At 35.8% G+C, this 18917-nt stretch overlaps 1 protein-coding gene across 1 annotated transcript in view; it reads left to right on the forward strand.

Annotated features, from left to right (window-relative positions):
- The window catches only part of PIGK (phosphatidylinositol glycan anchor biosynthesis class K), a 117554-nt gene that overhangs the window by 36529 nt on the left and 62108 nt on the right, over positions 1-18917 (forward strand). The window contains exons 7-9 of the mRNA XM_047794363.1: positions 2458-2575; positions 2789-2899; positions 10146-10318. Of these exons, the coding sequence (XP_047650319.1) occupies positions 2458-2575; positions 2789-2899; positions 10146-10318 (402 nt within the window). The remainder of the gene's footprint in view (positions 1-2457; positions 2576-2788; positions 2900-10145; positions 10319-18917) is intronic.

Below are 18917 nucleotides of genomic sequence, written 5' to 3' on the forward strand. Positions count from 1 at the left end.
CAGTGGTACTTTACAGCAGTAGTTTCACTGTATTTTACAGAAGTATGAACTGAATTCTTTTTGAAAGAAAAATTTGGGTTTCTTTAAGAACATGGAAGGAAGTTCACCTTTTAAGATCATCTCTCTTGTTATTTCTCATCCTTTTTGGAGGAAATAAGAGTCTCACCAGCCAAGTTCCCTGTAGATTATGAACATATATTTATTTTTTTCATCTTGTATTGATTTTTTTGTATGTTTTTGGGCCCTCTATGTGATGGCAATACATTATTTCTTCTTTGGAAAAAAATGCTGGAAATTTGGATTAGTATAAAACTTGTAGCAACTGACATTAAGATACATTGTTGGTAATCCATGATATGCACCCTTTTATTCAAAAGTTGTCACATGAATTTAAGTGAATTTAAAGTAGCAGTGCTTTTAACTTGTTTACCCTCAATAAATTCTTATTACTTACTTTCTAAACATGGCACACTGTGCCTTCAAAGTGTTTAAAATCTAGTGGAAAAGAAAACATGTACACAACTAAGCTATAAGTTAAATACTCTGAATACTGAATTATAAGCATAAGCGGAATGTATAAACGTGTTGAGGAGGAAGCTTTTTCTTGGTACTGCTTTTATTTATTCATTCTTGCATTTATCAAATGTATACTGGGTGCCGGGCACTGTTACACACGTGTTGCTTTTTTAATTTTAATAACTCCATGAGGCAGATCCTGTTATTATTCCCACTTTTACAAATGTGTGAATTGAGGTACAGATAGATTAAATAAGTTACCAAACTTTACGTAGTTCTTAAGTGCCAGTACCAGGATTCACATCCAGTGGTCCTATCCCGGAGCTTACTCTCCTTATTGTTATGTGCTGTCTCTCATAACCTTAGGTGTTTCTGATCTCCAAAGGCATCTTCAGATTTTTGACTCACAACACATGTGCCATATTAATTGGCCTTCTATCGTCTGCTTAGATATTGCCATTTAAGATTCCATGCTGTCTCTTTTAGGTCAGTATTAGCTGTTTATCTAGATCCAATGTCTGAGAGAACCGCTGTGAAAATGTTACCTGCTCCCTGTTTTCACCTTCACCAGATAGGCAGCTTATTCTAAAATATGGGAGTTCCCACTGTGGTGCAGTGGGCTGGCTTGTTTCTATGGAGCTTCCAGTTCAATTTCCAGCCCAGTACAGTGGGTTAAGGATCCAGCATGGCCACATGGGTGGTGTAGGTTGCAGCTCTGGCTTGGATTTGGTCCCTGGCTGGGAACCTCCATATACTTATATATGCCAGGGGGCAGCTGAAAAAAAAAAAAAAAAAGAAAAAAGAAAAAATAGAGACACACACAATTATGTTATTCTTTCACTTGTAAAAAGCTTTTGATGGCTTCTTCAAACTTAGAAGATTCAAATTTCATACAGGTGGAATTCCTGCTGTAGCACAGTGGATTAAGAATCCAACTACAGTAGTTTGAGTTGTTGCGGAGGTGCAGGTTTGATCCCCATCCAGTGAAATGGGTTAGAAGGATCTGTCATTTGCCACAGTTGTGGCATAGTTCTCAGCTGTGGCTTAGATTCGATCCCTGTCCTGAGAACTTCCATATGCCACAGCCAAAATAAGTAAATTTTTCAAAGAAGTGCAGCGTTGGTAGTATATTGTTGGTAAGCATATCTGCATTCCAAACTTCATACAGGATACTTTACACAGTGACCTTACCTTACCTTTTTGAAACTAATTGCTTTTCATTTTTCCAAATTAACTCTAAATCCAAGTTATACTATATTGTTCCTTTTCCCCAAACAAACTTTTTACATTTTTTTTTTTTTTTTTACATTCACTAATTTGGGCTTTTCCCTCTGCTGGTATATGCTGCTCCTTTCTTAGTTAGATAAAATAACACTCACCTCTCATTGCCTTTGTCAGATATAACCTTTCCCTGATGGTTTCCTTTATGGTTTCCTTTGTCTTATTCTCATCATCTTGGAGCACTTTGACTTTGTTAGACTCTAAGCTCTGAGAGGGCAAGGACTGTTGTATGCTCAACTTAGTGTCAGGCACATGGTAGGCCCTCAGTAAAATTTGTAACACTCATCACATTCTGACATAGTTATATGTTTATGTGTCTGTCTTCCAGTTAGATTTTAAGATCTTTGGGTATGGTGACCAAGTCATATAAATATATATATTTTTCCTGAACCTAGCTCAGTCACTAGGACTGCATGGGTGCCAGCTAAGTAATTGCTGAATGGCACAACCACTGCACTCTATTGAGATGATTTCCCCAGACGTGATTATACTTTTAATTTTTCTAGAATCAAATTTGTGTTGGGAATTCTATCAAAGAATCTCAAGTTTTTAATTAATGACTAAGATATAACAAACATCTTGTGGAAGAATTATAAAATATTAGCCAATATATGATTAACAGCACAATTCATGTCAAAGATATTATCACTTTTCTTTCAGCTACAATGAGCTACTGTTTATTATTGACACTTGTCAAGGAGCATCCATGTATGAGAGATTTTATTCTCCTAACATAATGGCTTTAGCTAGTAGCCAAGTGGGAGAGGATTCACTCTCGGTAGGTACATTTCTTTTCCCATTTTTAAATGGCAGTGTCTTTGGAATGTGTAGCTATTTCTGAAATCTTTTAACGTTTTACGAATGTATCTGTTATTTCTTATTCTTAGACTTATTTATATCTTGGAAGGAAATTTTGATTACATTTTAAACATTTTGTTATAATGATCCTATCTATTAGAGATGTACTTTTTTTTCCTTTGCTTTTTCATAGCATCAACCTGATCCTGCAATTGGAGTCCATCTTATGGATAGATACACATTTTATGTCTTAGAATTTTTGGAGGAAATTAATCCAGCCAGTCAAACTAATATGAATGACCTTGTAAGTATTTGCTTGATTTGATTATAGCACAATAGCTATGCTAATCTTAATGTGACAAGTGAAGTCTATTATTCCTTATACTTTTAGGATACTCTTCCATATGTTGAACAGTGGCCTTTTAAAGTGTTTTGATCTCCCTTTAGAGTAGTATCTCTTTCTTTGCTACAGGAGGCCTAAAACCGAAGCTTAGTTAACTTGCTATTCCTTGAGGTATTTCCTATTCTCAGACATTTGCTCATATATATTTTTTTCCTACCAGAAATGTACTCTTTTAGATTCACATATTGAAATTATGTCTATTCTTTGGGAGTCAAATCAGATCCTACCTCCTCCAAGAAATCTCCCCATATTCTTCCCTCTTGGAATTTATGTAAAATAAATAAAGCTTTTCAGAGCTTTATTTCTTTTTTTGTGTGTGTTCCATTTATCATTGTCTGTCTTTTTTTTTTTTTTTTTTTTTTTTTGACTTACTAATTGAGTGCGAATGTTTTTCTTACTTAATGGGAAGTTGTTGGAGGAGAGGGACCTCCTCTTACATGTTTCTGTTTACCCTGAAACTTCTAGTACAGTGTTTTGATAATGGCTTGTTGAATTTTATTTTATTTTTGTCTTTTTAGGGCCACATCTGTGGCATATGGATATTCCTAGACTAAAGTTTGAATTGGAACTATAGCTGCTGGCCTATGCCACAGCCACAGCAACGCAGGATCTGAGCCATGTTTGCAACCTACACCATAGCTCACGGCAATGACGGATCCTTAACCTGCTGAGTGAGGCCAGGGACCGAAACTGTGTCCTCATGGATACTAGTTGGGTTATTAACCACTGAACCACAGTGGCAACTCTGTGGCTTGTTGAATTTAATTCAACTTTTTTTCCTGAATTTTCTGCACTGATTGTATCTTTTAACATAAATCAACTTTGAGGTTGTTATTGAAAGTAGGCATAAAAGCTTGAAACAGCAATTCTAGAATGGATAATTACTGTGAATTAATGACTTTCACTTTTTTCATTAATTTATATCTTATTCATTTATTTACAAACATTTCTTGAATTTTTGCTAAGTGACTGGCATTGACTTCACTCTAGAGAAAGAGGCAGATACTGTCCTTGCCTTTAGGGAGCTTTGGAATGAATGAGAGGCTAAGTAGATATGGTTCTGGACTCTAATACTTTATTCACCCAAGCAGTTTTGCATTGATCTCTTTTATTATATAGAAACCCTTCAGGTAAATTTGTATTTATTAAAGGGGTTCTACTCTAAAATTCTGAAAATCACTATGAGCTATCAAATTTAATAATGCTTACTCATTACATTTTGAAGTGCTGGAAGGGAAAAACTGAAGATTCTCTACCCTGCAAGTTTATCACTCAGATTTGAAGGAGAGATTAGGAGTTTCCAGATAAGCAAAAACTAACAGTGTTTATCACCACTTTATAAGAAATGTGAAAGGGAATTTTCTTTTTTTTTTTTTTGGACTTTTTATTTTATTTTTTTAATTTTCCCACTGTACAGTAAGGGGATCAAGTTATCCTTACATGTATACATTACAATTACATTTTTTTCCCCCACCCTTTGTTCTGTTGCAATGTGAGTATCTAGACAAAGTTCTCAATGCTATTCAGCAGGATCTCCTTGTAAATCTATTCTAAGTTGTGTCTGATAAGCCCAAGCTCCTGATCCCTCCCACTCCCTCCCCCTCGCATCAGACAGCCACAAGTCTTTTCTCCAAGTCCATGATTTTCTTTTCTGAGGAGATGTTCATTTGTGCTGGATATTCGATTCCAGTTATAAGTGATATCATATGGTATTTGTCTTTGTCTTTCTGGCTCATTTCATTCAGTATGAGATTCTCTAGTTCCATCCATGTTGCTGCAAATGGCATTATGTCATTCTTTTTTATGGCTGAGTAGTATTCCATTGTGTATTTATACCACATCTTCCGAATCCAATCGTCTGTTGATGGACATTTGGGTTGTTTCCATGTCTTGGCTATTGTAAATAGTGCTGCAGTGATGGACATTTGGGTTGTTTCCATGTCCTGGCTATTGTAAATAGTGCATGTGTCTCTTTTAAGTAGAGTTTTGTCTGGATATATGCCCAAGAGTGGGATTGCAGGGTCATATGGAAGTTCTATGTATAGATTTCTAAGGTATCTCCAAACTGTTCTCCATAGTGGCTGTACCAGTTTACATTCCCACCAACAGTGCAGGAGGGTTCCCTGAAAGGGAATTTTCTAAGCTGGAAAGAAGAGGTAGTAATCAATAGTAACATAATTTCCCAAAGTAAATATCTTACTGAAAAGGTACTTAAATAATGAAGGTAGTGGATTAATCATTTATGAAGTAAAAACAAAGGGAAAAATACAGAAGGCATAAAATTAATTAAAAATGTAATAATTAGTTAAGGGATATGTAAAGTGTGTCATCAGAAATGTAAAATGTGTCATCAGAAATATAAAATGTGTTGAGGGATAAAATACAAAGCTTTGGAATGTGTTCAAAATTGTTATTGTCAACTTAAAAGAGTTATATATGTAGGATGTTATGTATGACCTCATGGTAACCACAGAGAAAAATATTATAGTAAATACACAAAAGTAAATAAAAAAGGAATCTAAACATAAACTAAAGAAGACAAACAAGAGAAGAGAAGAAAGGAACAGAGATGAACTACAAAAGCACCTAAAAAACAATGAACAAAATGGCAATAAGTGAATACCTATCAATAATTACATTAAATATAAGTGGACTACGTTCTCCAATCAAAAGACGTAAAGTGGCTGAATGGATTAAAAAAAAACCAAAGCCCTTCTCTATGCTCCCTATAAGAGACTCACTTCAAACCTAAAGACACAGTGTGGAAGTGAAGGGATAGAAAAATATATACCACGAAAATAAAGATGAAAAGGAGCTAGGGTAGCAATACTTAGACCAAATAGACTTCAAAACAAATACTATAACAAAAGATGAAGATGGGCATTATGTAATGATGAAGGGGCCAGTCCAACAAGAGGATGTAACATTTGTAAACATTTATGCACCCAACATGGGACCACTTGAATATATAAAGCAGATATTAATGAAAATAAAGGCAGAAATAGACAGCAATACAATAATAGTAGGGATTTTAATACTCCACTTACATCAATGAATAGATTATCCAGACAGAAAATCAGTAAGGAAACACTGGCCTTAAAACACACCTTATATCAGATGGACCAAATGGATACGTATAGAACATCCCATCCAAAATGAAAACAGCAGAATACACATTCTTTTCAAGTGCACGTGGAACATTCTGCTGGACAGATCGCATGTTAGGCCGCATAACAAGTCTCAACAAATTTAAGAAGTCTTAATAAATTTAGGCATCTTCTCTGATCACAACAGTCTGAAACAAAATTACAAGAAGAAAACTGGAAAAATAAAAACATATAGAGACTAAACAACATGCTGTTAAACAATCATTGTGGGTCATCATAGAAATCAAAAAATACCTTGAGACAAATGAAAACGGAAACACAGTGTTCCAGAATCTCTGGGATACAGCACAAGCAGTTTCTAAAAGGGAAATTAATAGTTAATCTGGCCTTAACAAAACTCTTAACCATCTAATTTTACATTTAAAGGAACTAGAAAAAGAAGAATAAACAAAGCTCAAAGTTAGTTGAAGGAAGGAGGTATTAAAGCCATTTTTTGGGGCTGCTCCCGTGGCTTATGGAGGTTCCCAGGCTAGGGGTCTAATTGGAGCTGTCGCTGCCACCCTACACCAGAGCCACAGCAACGCAGGATCCGAGCTGCGTCTGTGACCTACACCACAGCTCACAGCAACGCCAGATTGTTAACCCACTGAGCAAGGGCAGGGATCAAACCCGCAACCTCATGGTTCCTAGTCGGATTCGTTAACCACTGTGCCGCCATGACGGGAACTCCACAAAGAAATTATTAATGCAACTAAAAGTTAGTTCTTTGAAAAGATAAAGTCAGCAATTCTTTAGCCAAACAGACTCATCAAGAAAAGAGCCCAATAAATAAAATCAGAAATGAAAGAGGAGAAATTACAGTCATTACCACAGAAATACAAAAGATCATAAAAGAATATTATGAACAATTACACTGCAACAAATTAGACAATCTAGAAGAACTGGATAAATTCCAAGAAACATGAAGTCTTCTAAGATGAATTATGAGGAATTAGAAAGTTTGATATAGACGAGTTCCTAATAATGTAATCAAATCAATAATTTTTTTAAAAATGCTAACAAACAATGTTCAGGCCTAGGTGGCTTCACTGGTGATTCTGCCAAACATTTAAAGAAGTTAATACCTAGCCTCAAATTACTCAAAAAAAATTTGAATGAAAAGAACACTTCCAAAGTCATTTTACAAGGCTAGCATTACCCTCACACACACACAAGAATTGACACTACAAAAAAAAAAAAAAAAAATCACCAGGCCAGTATCTCTGATGAACATAGATGTAAAAATCCTCAATAAAATATTAGCAAACTGAATTCAACAATACATTAAAAGGATCATATAGCATGATCAGGTGGGATTTATTCCAGGGAAGCAAGGATAGTTTAAATAGGCAAATCAGTAATGTGATAGTAACAAAATGAATGATTAAAAATCATATGGTCATTTTAATAGATGCAGAAAGAAGCATTTGACAGAATTCAACATCCATTTATGATTAAAAACAACACAATGGGTAGAGAAAGAATATACCTCAATATAATAAAGGGCATATGTGATAAACACACAGCTAACATTATAGTCAGCAGTGAAAAGCTAAGAAACCTTTTTCCTCTAAGATCAGGAACAAGACAAGGATGCCCATTCTTGCTGCCTTTAATCAACATAATATTAGAAGTTCTAGCCACACAAATTTAAAAAAAGAAAGAAAAAGGCATCCGAATTGGAAAGGAAGAAGTAAAACTGCTACTGTGTGCAGACGATGATATAGAAATCCTTAAAGATTCCACCAAAGAAACTGTTAGAACTAGTATGAATTCAGTAAAATTGTAGGGTACAATGTTAATATACAGAAAAATGGTTGAATTTCTATACACTAATAATGAACTATGAGAAGGGAGAAATGATGAAAATAATCCCTCTTATGAGTGCACCAAAAAGAATAAAATACCTAGAGATACATTTAACCAAGGAAATGAAAGACCTTTATTCTGAAAGCACTAAGCATTAATGAGGAAAATTGAAGATGACACAAATAAGTGGAATAAATCCATATTTCTGATTTTGAAGAATTAATATTGTAAAAATGTCCGTATGATCTTGGAGAGACAGCTAAGATGGATTGAAGCAAGATCCTAATTCTCTGCTCAGAAATTGAACCTGGGCAGCCTGGGTGAAAACCAGGAGTCCTAGACACTAGACTAGCTAGAGGCTAGAGGCTAAAGACAGAGTTGTCCTGATTCTTGTTCCCATTAAAAGCAGGAATGTTTCAAGGAAACACAGCATAACATGTGGGAAAGCTCACTACTTTTTGGTAGACTGAGCAAGGTGGTAATACACACCCAAAAGAAGAGTATTCTTGTTTTGGTGGGCATTCTCCTGAGTGAGGAAGGTGCCAGAGAGGTGCTTTAAATCACTTATATGGAACAGTTCTTCCAGGTCTTTGTTTTCCTTTGAATAATTATCTTTTACTTCTCATACCTGATCAGACTCAAGGCCCTTTTCTGATATGCATGTGTTATCTTTTAGCCAAGATGAATTCCAGCTTGGGTTTTTATGGGAAGATTGACAACGTTTATTATGAGATGGTACCCCCTCCCTTTTTGACTTGGAGGACTCTTTCTGTGCATGTGTAGTCAGGAAGTTCCCCTTGACCTCAAGAATGATTAAAAAGGAGTTACAGTTGTGGCTCAGCAGTTAACAAACCTGACTAGTATCCATGAGGATGTGAGTTCAATCCCTAGGCTCACTCGGTGGGTTAGGGATCCAGTGTTGCCATGAGTGTGGTGTAGGTCACAGACAGGGCTCAGATAAGGCGTTGCTATGGCTGTGGTGTAGACCAGCCGCTGAGGCTCCAATTCTACCCCTAGCCTGGGAATTTCCATATGCCATGGATGTGGCCCTAAAAAGCCTAAAAAACAAAAAAACAAAAAAAAAAAGAAAAAAAGATAGATGTGGTCATCTTATCTTTTTACTCCAGCAGAACTCAACTCATGCCATTAATTTTCTCCTTGAAGTGTCAAAAAGAGATAAGGCCCAATTTACTCAGCTTAACAAATCTCACCTGTTCTCAGGCTGGGGGCCCATCTACCTCCTACCTTACATACTACCCAAAATAATCTACAGATTTCTTGCAACCCTTATCGAAATACCAAAGGCATTTTTAAAAGATTTTTATTTTTTCTATTATAGTTAATTTACAGTGTTCCAAAGATATTTTTTATAGAACTAGAACAAATAATCTTAAAATTTGTATAGAATCACAAAAGACCCCAAATAGCTAAAGCAGTCTTGGGAAAGAAAAACATAAGTGGAGATACACTCCCTGATTTCTGACTATGCCGTTAAGCTATAGTCATCAAAACAGTGTGGTACTGGGAGCACATTTCTAGTTTCTAGATGGGATGCTGCCTGCCCAATTTAAGAATCATCTAATAAAAAGCCAAATAGATCTTCAAATTTACTTGGTTTAATTTTGTTTTTTATAGATGGGTGGCAACAATGAGCCTTCCAATGGCTTCTGGGGACAGCAGAAAACACAGGCATGGCACCCTGTGAACCTTTTTGAGTTCATTGTCTTTCTTGCTGTTTCTGAGGGCCATTGGTAAGTTCCTTTTTTTTTATTTTTGCATTTTTTAGGGCTGCACCTACAGCATATGTAAGTTCCCAGGCTAGGGATTGAATTGGAGCTACAGTTGCCGGCCTATGCCACAGCCACAGCAACACCAGATCTGAGCCATGTCTGCAAACTACACTGCAGCTTACAGCAATGCTGGATCCTTAACCCACTGATCAAGGCCAGGGATCAAAACCGCATCATCATGGTTACCACTGAGCCACAAGGGGACCTCCTGCAAAACTTTCTTAAAGTATAAAGCATTACGATGGCAATGAAACTTTAAATCTTTAGAACCAGTAGCTTTTTTTAGGTTGGGAAAGCCTTAAAAATATACTACTCTCTAATATAATGTTTTTATGGACAATAAAAGTTATATGAATATGTAAGCATGTGTGTATTTATTATTGCTACATATATGTTTTTCAGTTTCAGGTGTGCCCCAAAAGTCTATGTGTGTCTACCCCTGGACATCGCACTGATCTTTTTCAGAGGGATCCTAAACATGTCCTGATAACTGATTTCTTTGGAAGTGTACGGAAAGTGGAAATTACAACAGAGACTATTAGTTTGCAGCCAGATTCAGGAATCATGAAAAGCAGGTATCCCTCTTAAATTTTTATTTGAATAGAGTATTCTAGTCTCACAATTTGTAAATTTTTATGTAATATAATATTGAGATGAAAATTAGTATTTATAAATAAAATTACACATTTCTACCCATTCTTTACTTTATGTAGGCCCTATGCTTTTCAGATTTATGGGCAAAAGCTCAGACTGATATTTGTATCAATGGGAAGCTAATAGCATGATTAGAGTTTATTGTAGCTTAATAATGCAATGTTTGTAGTAGTGTGAATTCAGACTTGCTGAAAAGCACTAAAATTTTCCCCACAACTGACTGCCTCAGATCCGTACTTTTCCTTCGGTAGAGGCATATATAGCGGTTCACAAGACCTTTCTAATAGGGCAGGCCTGTGAATGTTTCAGACATTAAAACTCTCTAGCGAATGCGTATGTTGTTCAACCTGTTGCAGTAGAAAGTATTAAATGATGTGGCATTGGATAGGGAAGTTGACACCTGGGCATTTAGAGTACGATAGGGCCCTAGGAATCTGGCAGATGCAAGGCAGATAAACATATAAAGGGGAAGTGAGTGCCAAAAGAATATAGGTGCCAAATGTATACTGCAGACTATATAACACAATGCTTCCATTTTCTGAATTCCTCTGAGCTCCACTAATCTGATTTTGGTACCATGTATTTTGGTTCCTAGAGTCTGGGTAGTTTTTGAATCTGGTTCAGTCCTGTCTCTGGCATTTCTTTAGTGTTGTAGTCTCTTAATCTTGAACAGTTTATCTGGGGCTATTGTAAATTTGGAGAGGCCCTCTAACAATGGGTGCTACTGTTTAGGATTTCACTGGAGGCTCTTAGTTATTAATTAGGGAAAGGAATGAAAGAGAGAGGTATAAGCTAGGTACTTCCCTCTTGGGGAATGGATTATGTGAGAGAGAGAGAGAGAGAGTGTGTGTGTGTGTGTGTGTGTGTGTGTGTGTGAGAGAGAGAGAGAGAGAGAGAGAGAGAGGAATTGAGAGATAGAGATTGGTTGATTTTAAGTATGTGAATTTAGAACTATTTATAATGTCCTGCTTGTTTATCTGCTATAAGTATTTTTTTAAGGCAAAAATACTTTGTTAGGATTAAATAGTGTCTCAGTTAATAGCCAATGTATTTTTCCTTCTTTCTTTTTTTTTAGATTTTTAGGGCCACACTCATGGCATATGGAACTTCCCAGGCTAGGGGTTGAATCAGAGTGATAGTGCCAGCCTACACCACAGCCACAGCAATGCAGGATCTGAGCTGCATCTGTGACCTACACCACAGCTCATGGCAACACTAGATCCTCAACCCACTGAGCAAGGCAAGGGATCGAACCCGCATCCTCATGGATGCTAGTTTGATTTGTTCCCACTGCGCCACAACAGGAACTTCCTATTTCTTGAAATATATAGACAATATATTTTATTAGCCATTAAACTTTGTTACTTATGATTATCTAATCCTGTCAGTTGGAAACTTATACTCCAGGGAACTTTGGATTGCCAAATGGCAGCATATAAATTACTCTCAGTTTTGAAAATTTCAAATATTTATAATTGAGTTTGTGAATGTTTTAGAAATAAATTCAAAAACTAGCACAAAAATGCATTTATGAAGATTTGAAATTGATACTATTATTATTTCCTACTTTGTGTATTCAAAGCCTTGTTTTTCTTTTTTAATTTCCTATAGCTATTGGCTTAAAACATATTCTCTTGGGAGTTCCCACTGTGGCTCAGTGGGTTAAGAATCTGACTGCAGCAGCAGTTGCTATGTAGACGAGGATTTGATCCCTGGCCTGGTGCATTGGGTTAAAGGATCCAGCATTGCTGCAGTTGCAGCGTAGGTTGCAGCTGCAGCTCAGATTAAGTCACTGGCCTGGGACCTTCCATGTGCCGTGGGTGCAGCCATAAAAATTTTTTTTCTTGACACTGCAGATGATATATGAAAACAGTGTCACTTTTATTATTTAAATATTGAGTTTCAAAGTACTTTTGTAAAATAGCTAAACTATACCATGGTACTTAGCAACTAAAATTGAAATTGAGTTACATGTCTTTTGCCAAATTTATTTTGTAATTTCCTTTAAACTTATGCCTGTAAAACATAAGATACACCTTATCTTAATCACCTGAATATTGCATTAATTTCATTTATAGGCAAAGAATTTTTATACTTCTGTACTTATTTTCTATTCTGCTTACCTTACACAGTATTAAATATATAATAATCATACAGTAAAAAACAAATGGTTTTAGTGGAGTTCAACTGAATATTGTATGTTCTTGAAAGATGGAATTTTGTCTCATAAAGTATCTCGAAAGATGGAATTTTGTCTCATAAAGTATCTCAGTGTATTGGTTCAAAAGCAAAAGTTGTTGGTGTTGACAATTATCTTCATTTATCTTTAATTGAAGAGAAAATTATTTTACTCATCAAAGTCTGATACCAAGCACTATTGAATTAGAGCACCCTCTAGTGTTTATAAATACATTTTACTTAGAACATTGCTTACAGGTGGTTTCATAATTACTAGTACACATGATCCAATTAACTTAGGAGGATTAATTTCCCCACATGTTTCAGGAATTTTTACATGGGTGATACAAATATTATATGTCGGTGCTATTTATATGCAAATGCAAATGGCAATTGGATGTTTGTTTAAAGAAAAGTATATTTGTTTGAGATGAGATTTCACAAAAAACTGCTTTATTAAGGAAATTATGAGCTTGAATGTAAATGTGTTTTTTCAGATCTCAGCTTAAAAATATAAGTACAGTTATTGTTACTAAAATTGATAGTTGGACTTCCTTTGTAGTGCTGCGAGTTAAGGATCTGGTGTTGTCACTGCAGTGGCTCGGGTTGTTGTTGTGGTGTGTGTTTGATCCTTGGCCCGGGAACTTCCATGTGCTGCAGGTGCAGTGCCCCAAAAATCTACAGTTAAACTTTTTTAAAAATACTACTTTTTACATATGTTAGGGAAAAAATGAAACTCATTTGTTCAGATTGTTCATGTTTCATATTTTTTATTTTAGAGTAAGCCAAACTAAAATAAGATATGATGGAGAACATTAGTGCATAAAGTTGACTGAAGTAGCTATATGAAATAATTGTCTTTTTATGTCTTCTGACACATACATATTATATGAGGAAAGTACAGTCATATACTTACATATTGAGTAAAGTACAGTCATATACTTAGTAACAACACTTGTTTCTGCATGTTTTACAACTTGTGTTTTTAATTTATTTTCAAGAACAAATGCATTTAAAATAAGGACTGATTGCAATAAGCTTGACTCATATATGTTAATTCTAAACTACTTCATCTCAGTATACATAGGTTGACTTTTTTTAAATGAGAGTTGCAGTGTTTATTTCAGGTTCTCTCTCTTTTTTAAAACATTTTTAAATTTTTGTCATACTGGCAGCACATGGAAGTTCCTAAGCCAGGGACAGAACCTGAGCCACACAGCCCTAGCCAGAGCCATGACAGTGAAAACACAGGAACCTTAACTCCCTAGGTCATCAGAGCACTCCCCATAGGTTGACTTTTGATTAAATATGCATACAAATTAACAGCTTGCCTTCCTCAAAGATTTGGGCTTCCTAGAACCTAGTAATAAGTCCATATCAGCATTACTCAGCGTGCCAGTTTTGTGTCATAACTATATAAGGAAAATAGCCTTTGGCTTGTGAATGTAAAAATGCAGGCACCAGAATGTAGAGGTGTAGGAGTTCCTGCTGTGGTGTAGTGGGTTAAGAGTCTGACTGCAGTGGCTCAGGTCTCTGTGGAGGTGTAGGTTCAATCTCTGCCTGGCACAGTGCGTTAAAGTGTCCAGTATTCCCACAGCTGTGGCATAGACTGCAGCTGCAGCTTGGATTCAGTTCCTGGCCTGGGAACTTCCATATGCTGCAAGTGTGGCCATAAAAAAAAAGTAGATGTGTAAATTCTGTAGGCATTGCCCAAGGGGGGAAAAAAAAAAAAAAGAATCTGGGACAATATGAACTGTAAGTGCCCAACTTTTATCTTGGTTGGTTAGGTTACAAGTTAGCTGGTCTGACTTTTGCTTTAGGTTGTAAATTTAGGCACTTGATTCTGTTTATTAATTTTTTGTTGTAAGTTTATTCTGTTATGCTAGAATTTCTTTCTTTCTTGAGGCAGCCTTTAGCAATTGAAAAATTTTGAGTATCCCAGGAAAGTTGAAGCTAAACTCTTTTCTTACAGATTTCTTATAGCTCTCTAATAGAGGGGTGACCTTATTGAAGTCAGTCTATGTTTTGAACACCAGAGTAGGACTCTTTCAAGGACTTGGTAAGGAAGTCCCCGCCTCATATAGGAGATCAGACAGTTGCTGCCACAGTCATCAGATTTCTGAGTCTTTTCTATGTGCTTCATACTTTATATAACACATTATCTAGTACTGTTGGGTTGTAAATTGTAGAATCCAACCCTAACAAGCATTATTTCCTTAAAGATACTTGTTATGCAGATATTCTGTGTTTTATGGAACCCAAGGGCAGCCCCCAGTAAGGGACTGGAATTAGGAACCAGAAATCAGTCAGAAGTGTGAGCAGACCTCTCTCCATCTCCCTGTTGGTCTAGTCTTTTCTTTCTCTGCTGCTCTGGCCATGCAGGGGATAGAATGTGTGCATTTTGCTGTTCTAGAGGTTTATATCTGTTCTTTTCATGACACAGCCCAGATAGAGTTAACTTGCTTATTCCCTATTTTATGCTCCCTGGAGGGCTTTATGAAGAGCCCAGCTTGAGTCAGCTGGGCATAGTGGGGTCATTTAACACAAAAGCGTGGCCCTTGGGGGACCTATCCCATGTGGGTAAGATGAACCTTCCAAAGGGGACTTGGAAGCTAGGCAGAAACTCTGAAGGAAAAATTACATTAACCCTTTTTAACATACATAATAACTTTATGAGGCAAATGTATACTGGTGAGTAAAATGAGGCTGAGAAAGGTTAAGAAACCTGCCTAAAGTCACACATCTAACAAATGTTGAAGCCAAAGTATGAATCCGGGAATGCCTCCTACCTCTAAAAAGTATTTATTCTTATTTTATTCTTTTATCATTTACCCTGAGTTACTTGGCTTACTTTCCTGTAAAAGGATGTAAAATATAACTGGTAGCTCAGTGAATTATCACAAAGGAACTACTCATGTAACCACCAGAGAAAGAACCAGAACAATGCTGGTGCACTGGAAGTTCCCTCCAACCCTTTTTATACCTCCCTCAATCTTTACCCTCTCACTCCTCCTTAAAAGATAACCATTATCCTAATTTACATTCTTGCTCTCCATCTTAGTTTATCACCTAAACATGATCCCTAAACATTATGTTTTGCTTCTTTTGCGAATACTGTGTTTTCGGAGTTCATTTCTGTTGTATGCAGCTATAGTTTTTTTTTTTTTTTGAATTTAGTAAAATTACCTTTTTTAGTACATAGTTCTGAGTTTTGGTAAACATATGCATTTGGATAATCACCATAGCAATCCATCACTACACAAAATCTCTTCATGCTTCCTTCTATCCAGTCACTCCCTCATATCCCTGAAAACACTGATCTGTTTTCTATCCCCATGGTTTTATCTTTTCCAGAATGTCATATAGATGGAATCATACATTCTGTACTCTTTTCAGTCTGGCTTCTTTTCTGGTATAACGCATGTCAGATTTATACCTGTTTCCACAGGTTAGATTCTTAACCTAAATCAAAGTCACAGAGACTGTAAGTTGGGCACTTAACAGATCACAGCCTCTACCACAGCTCATGGCAACACTGGATCCTTAACCCACTGAGATAGGCCAGGAATTAAACCCGCATCCTCATGGATACTTGTCAGGTTCTTAACCCACTGAGCCACAATGCGAGCTCCTTAAGTGATATTTTAAAAATTTATTTTCTATCTGTTGCTCAACTATAGAAATATAATTAATATTGACTATATTCTGCGATTTTATTGACTATGGTATATTGATCAATTCAATCCCAATCAAAATCCCAGCAGGCTTTTTTCTATAGAGAGAGCCAGACCGATTCTAGAATTTACATGGAAATATAAAAAACCTACTATAGTTTTTATTATATTATTGAACATATGAATTCTAGTCTCTATTTATAATGTTTACTAGGAAATTAAATCAAATTTGAATATATATATTTAACAGAATCATATGTTTTGAGATTGGGCAAGGTAGATTGTGAAGATGAAACTTTTTCATCAGACAATTCACTGAAAATTGCTCATAGTAAATTGATAAGGTTTTGAAACTTTATGAACTAAAGATTTATCAAAATGGCTCAAACAATAGTTTATAGGGTTTCTCCCCTATTATTCCACATTCTTTCAGGTTTTAAAAAGTGAATTAATTTACTTATTGGCGTAATTCTATATTAACTTAGGCTTTTTTTGTTGTTGTTGTTAGGGCCGCACCTGTGGCATATGGAAGTTCCCAGGCTAGAGGTCGAATTGGAGCTGCAGCTGGGGCCTACACCGCAGCAGTGCCAGATTCGAGCCACATCCATGACCTATGCTGCAGTGCCAGATCCTTAACCCACTAAGCAAAGCCAGGATCCAAACCTGCATCCTCATGGAGACTAGTTGAGTTCCTAACCCACTGAACCACAATAGGAACTCCATTTAGGCATCTTATTTGGTCATTTATTTCCTAACCCACTGAACCACAATAGGAACTCCATTTAGGCATCTTATTTGGTCATTTATTTCCTAACCCACTGAACCACAATAGGAACTCCATTTAGGCATCTTATTTGGTCATTTATTTTCTATTATTTATAACAGTCACAATTATTAGCAGCTCATTAGCATAGAATTTTAGAGCATAGATTGGATGTGGTTATTTGATTTAAAAAGATACCAAAACTGTGAGTTCCTGATATGGCTCAACAGGTTATGAGCCTGACTAGAATCCATGAGGATGTGGTTTCAATCTCTGGCCTTGCTCACTGTATTAAGGATTCGGTGTTGCTGTGAGCTGTGTTGTTTGTCACAGATGCAGCTTGGAGCCTGCGTTGCTGTGGCTGTGGCGTAGGCTGGCAGCTGTAGCTCCAATTCGATCACTAGCCTGGGAACTTCTGTTTGCTGCAAATGCAGGCCTGAAAAAGCAAAAAAAAAAAAAAAAAAGATACCAAAACTGACAGCTTAATTACCCATTATGTCATTTTGCTTACATATAAAGATCTTAATATAGTTTAAAAATGTGTTGATTATGTAATGGGCAAATTTTTTTACACAACTAATTCTACATTAAAAAAAAATCCGTTGAGTTGGTTTATAACTTTTAAGAAATCAGCGTATATAAACAATATAACAGTGTAGTATAACTTTTTATATAAGTAAAACCCCTCTGAATATAAATTAATAAGAATTATGTTGACTAGGAATAGTCAACTTCCAACTACTACTTATTAATGTTTTAAAATATATCAAAGCAAAGACCCTAACATTTTTTAATTGTGAAAAATTTAAAAATAATATATATTATATATAAAAATAGAACATTAAACTTAATCCACTAGGATGTTTAAGGAATAAACTTCTGAATTATATTTTAACTCTTTGATTCTCTGTTCTGTGACTGTTTTAATTTGCTTACTAGTGGTAATATTGTTGCTCTACTCTACTAAGATTTAATGTCCTAAATGAGTTAAATCAATGTCTATTATCTGATGTTATAGAGGATACTACAGCATAATAATCAAAGGCAGGGTCATTGGAATCAGTCTGCTTCTGATTTCAGAACCTCTGCCATTTACTAGCTATGTACCTTAGGCAAAGCACTTGATTTCTTTGAGTCACAGTTCCCTCATCTGTAAAATGAAAATAATAATAATTATGTTTTATAAGGTTATTAAGAGAATTGGTCTTCATTTTGCTTGTACAGTTCTGTGCTCAAATATAGTAAAGTATTCAATAAGTGTTAACATTATTGGGAGAAATATAGCACATGTACTGGTAAAAATTATTGCTAGAATTCTATTTTTGGTAAATTTTTGGCCACTTAAAAAATTATTCTGGATTTCCGTTGTGGCTCAGCAGTAACAAACCCCACTAGTATCCATGAGGATACAGGTTCTATCCCTGGCCCTGCACAGTGGGTTAAGAATCTGAAGTTGCCATGAGTGCAGACATGGCTCAGATCTGGTGTTGCTGTGGCTTAGCATCCTAGGCTGGCAGCAGTAGCTCCAATTCATTCCCTAGCCTGGGAACTTCCATATGCCATGAATGTGGCCCTAAAAAGACAAAAAAAGAAAGGAAATCATTCTGCTTTTATTAATCTAGTGCTAGAAAGAAGGTATTTTATATTTGGAGGTTTGTCTTTTGAGTACTAAAAAGATTTGGGAAATTGTGTTTTACCAGAAGATGGCAGTAGAATTACATATTTGTACATAAGAAACTTTTTTTTTTTTTCAATGTTAAAGATTAAGGTTGTATTTTTAAATAAATCATGATATTTGTTTCTTCACATCACTGTACAGGGGAAAAAGAATTTTGATATTGTTAGTTTTAAAAAGTATGGTAAAAATTCTGTATGTAAGTTGTCTTGCTTTAATAAACCTAGTAA

Source organism: Phacochoerus africanus, chromosome 8 (genome assembly GCF_016906955.1).
Source record: "Phacochoerus africanus isolate WHEZ1 chromosome 8, ROS_Pafr_v1, whole genome shotgun sequence".
Lineage (NCBI taxonomy): Eukaryota > Metazoa > Chordata > Mammalia > Artiodactyla > Suidae > Phacochoerus > Phacochoerus africanus.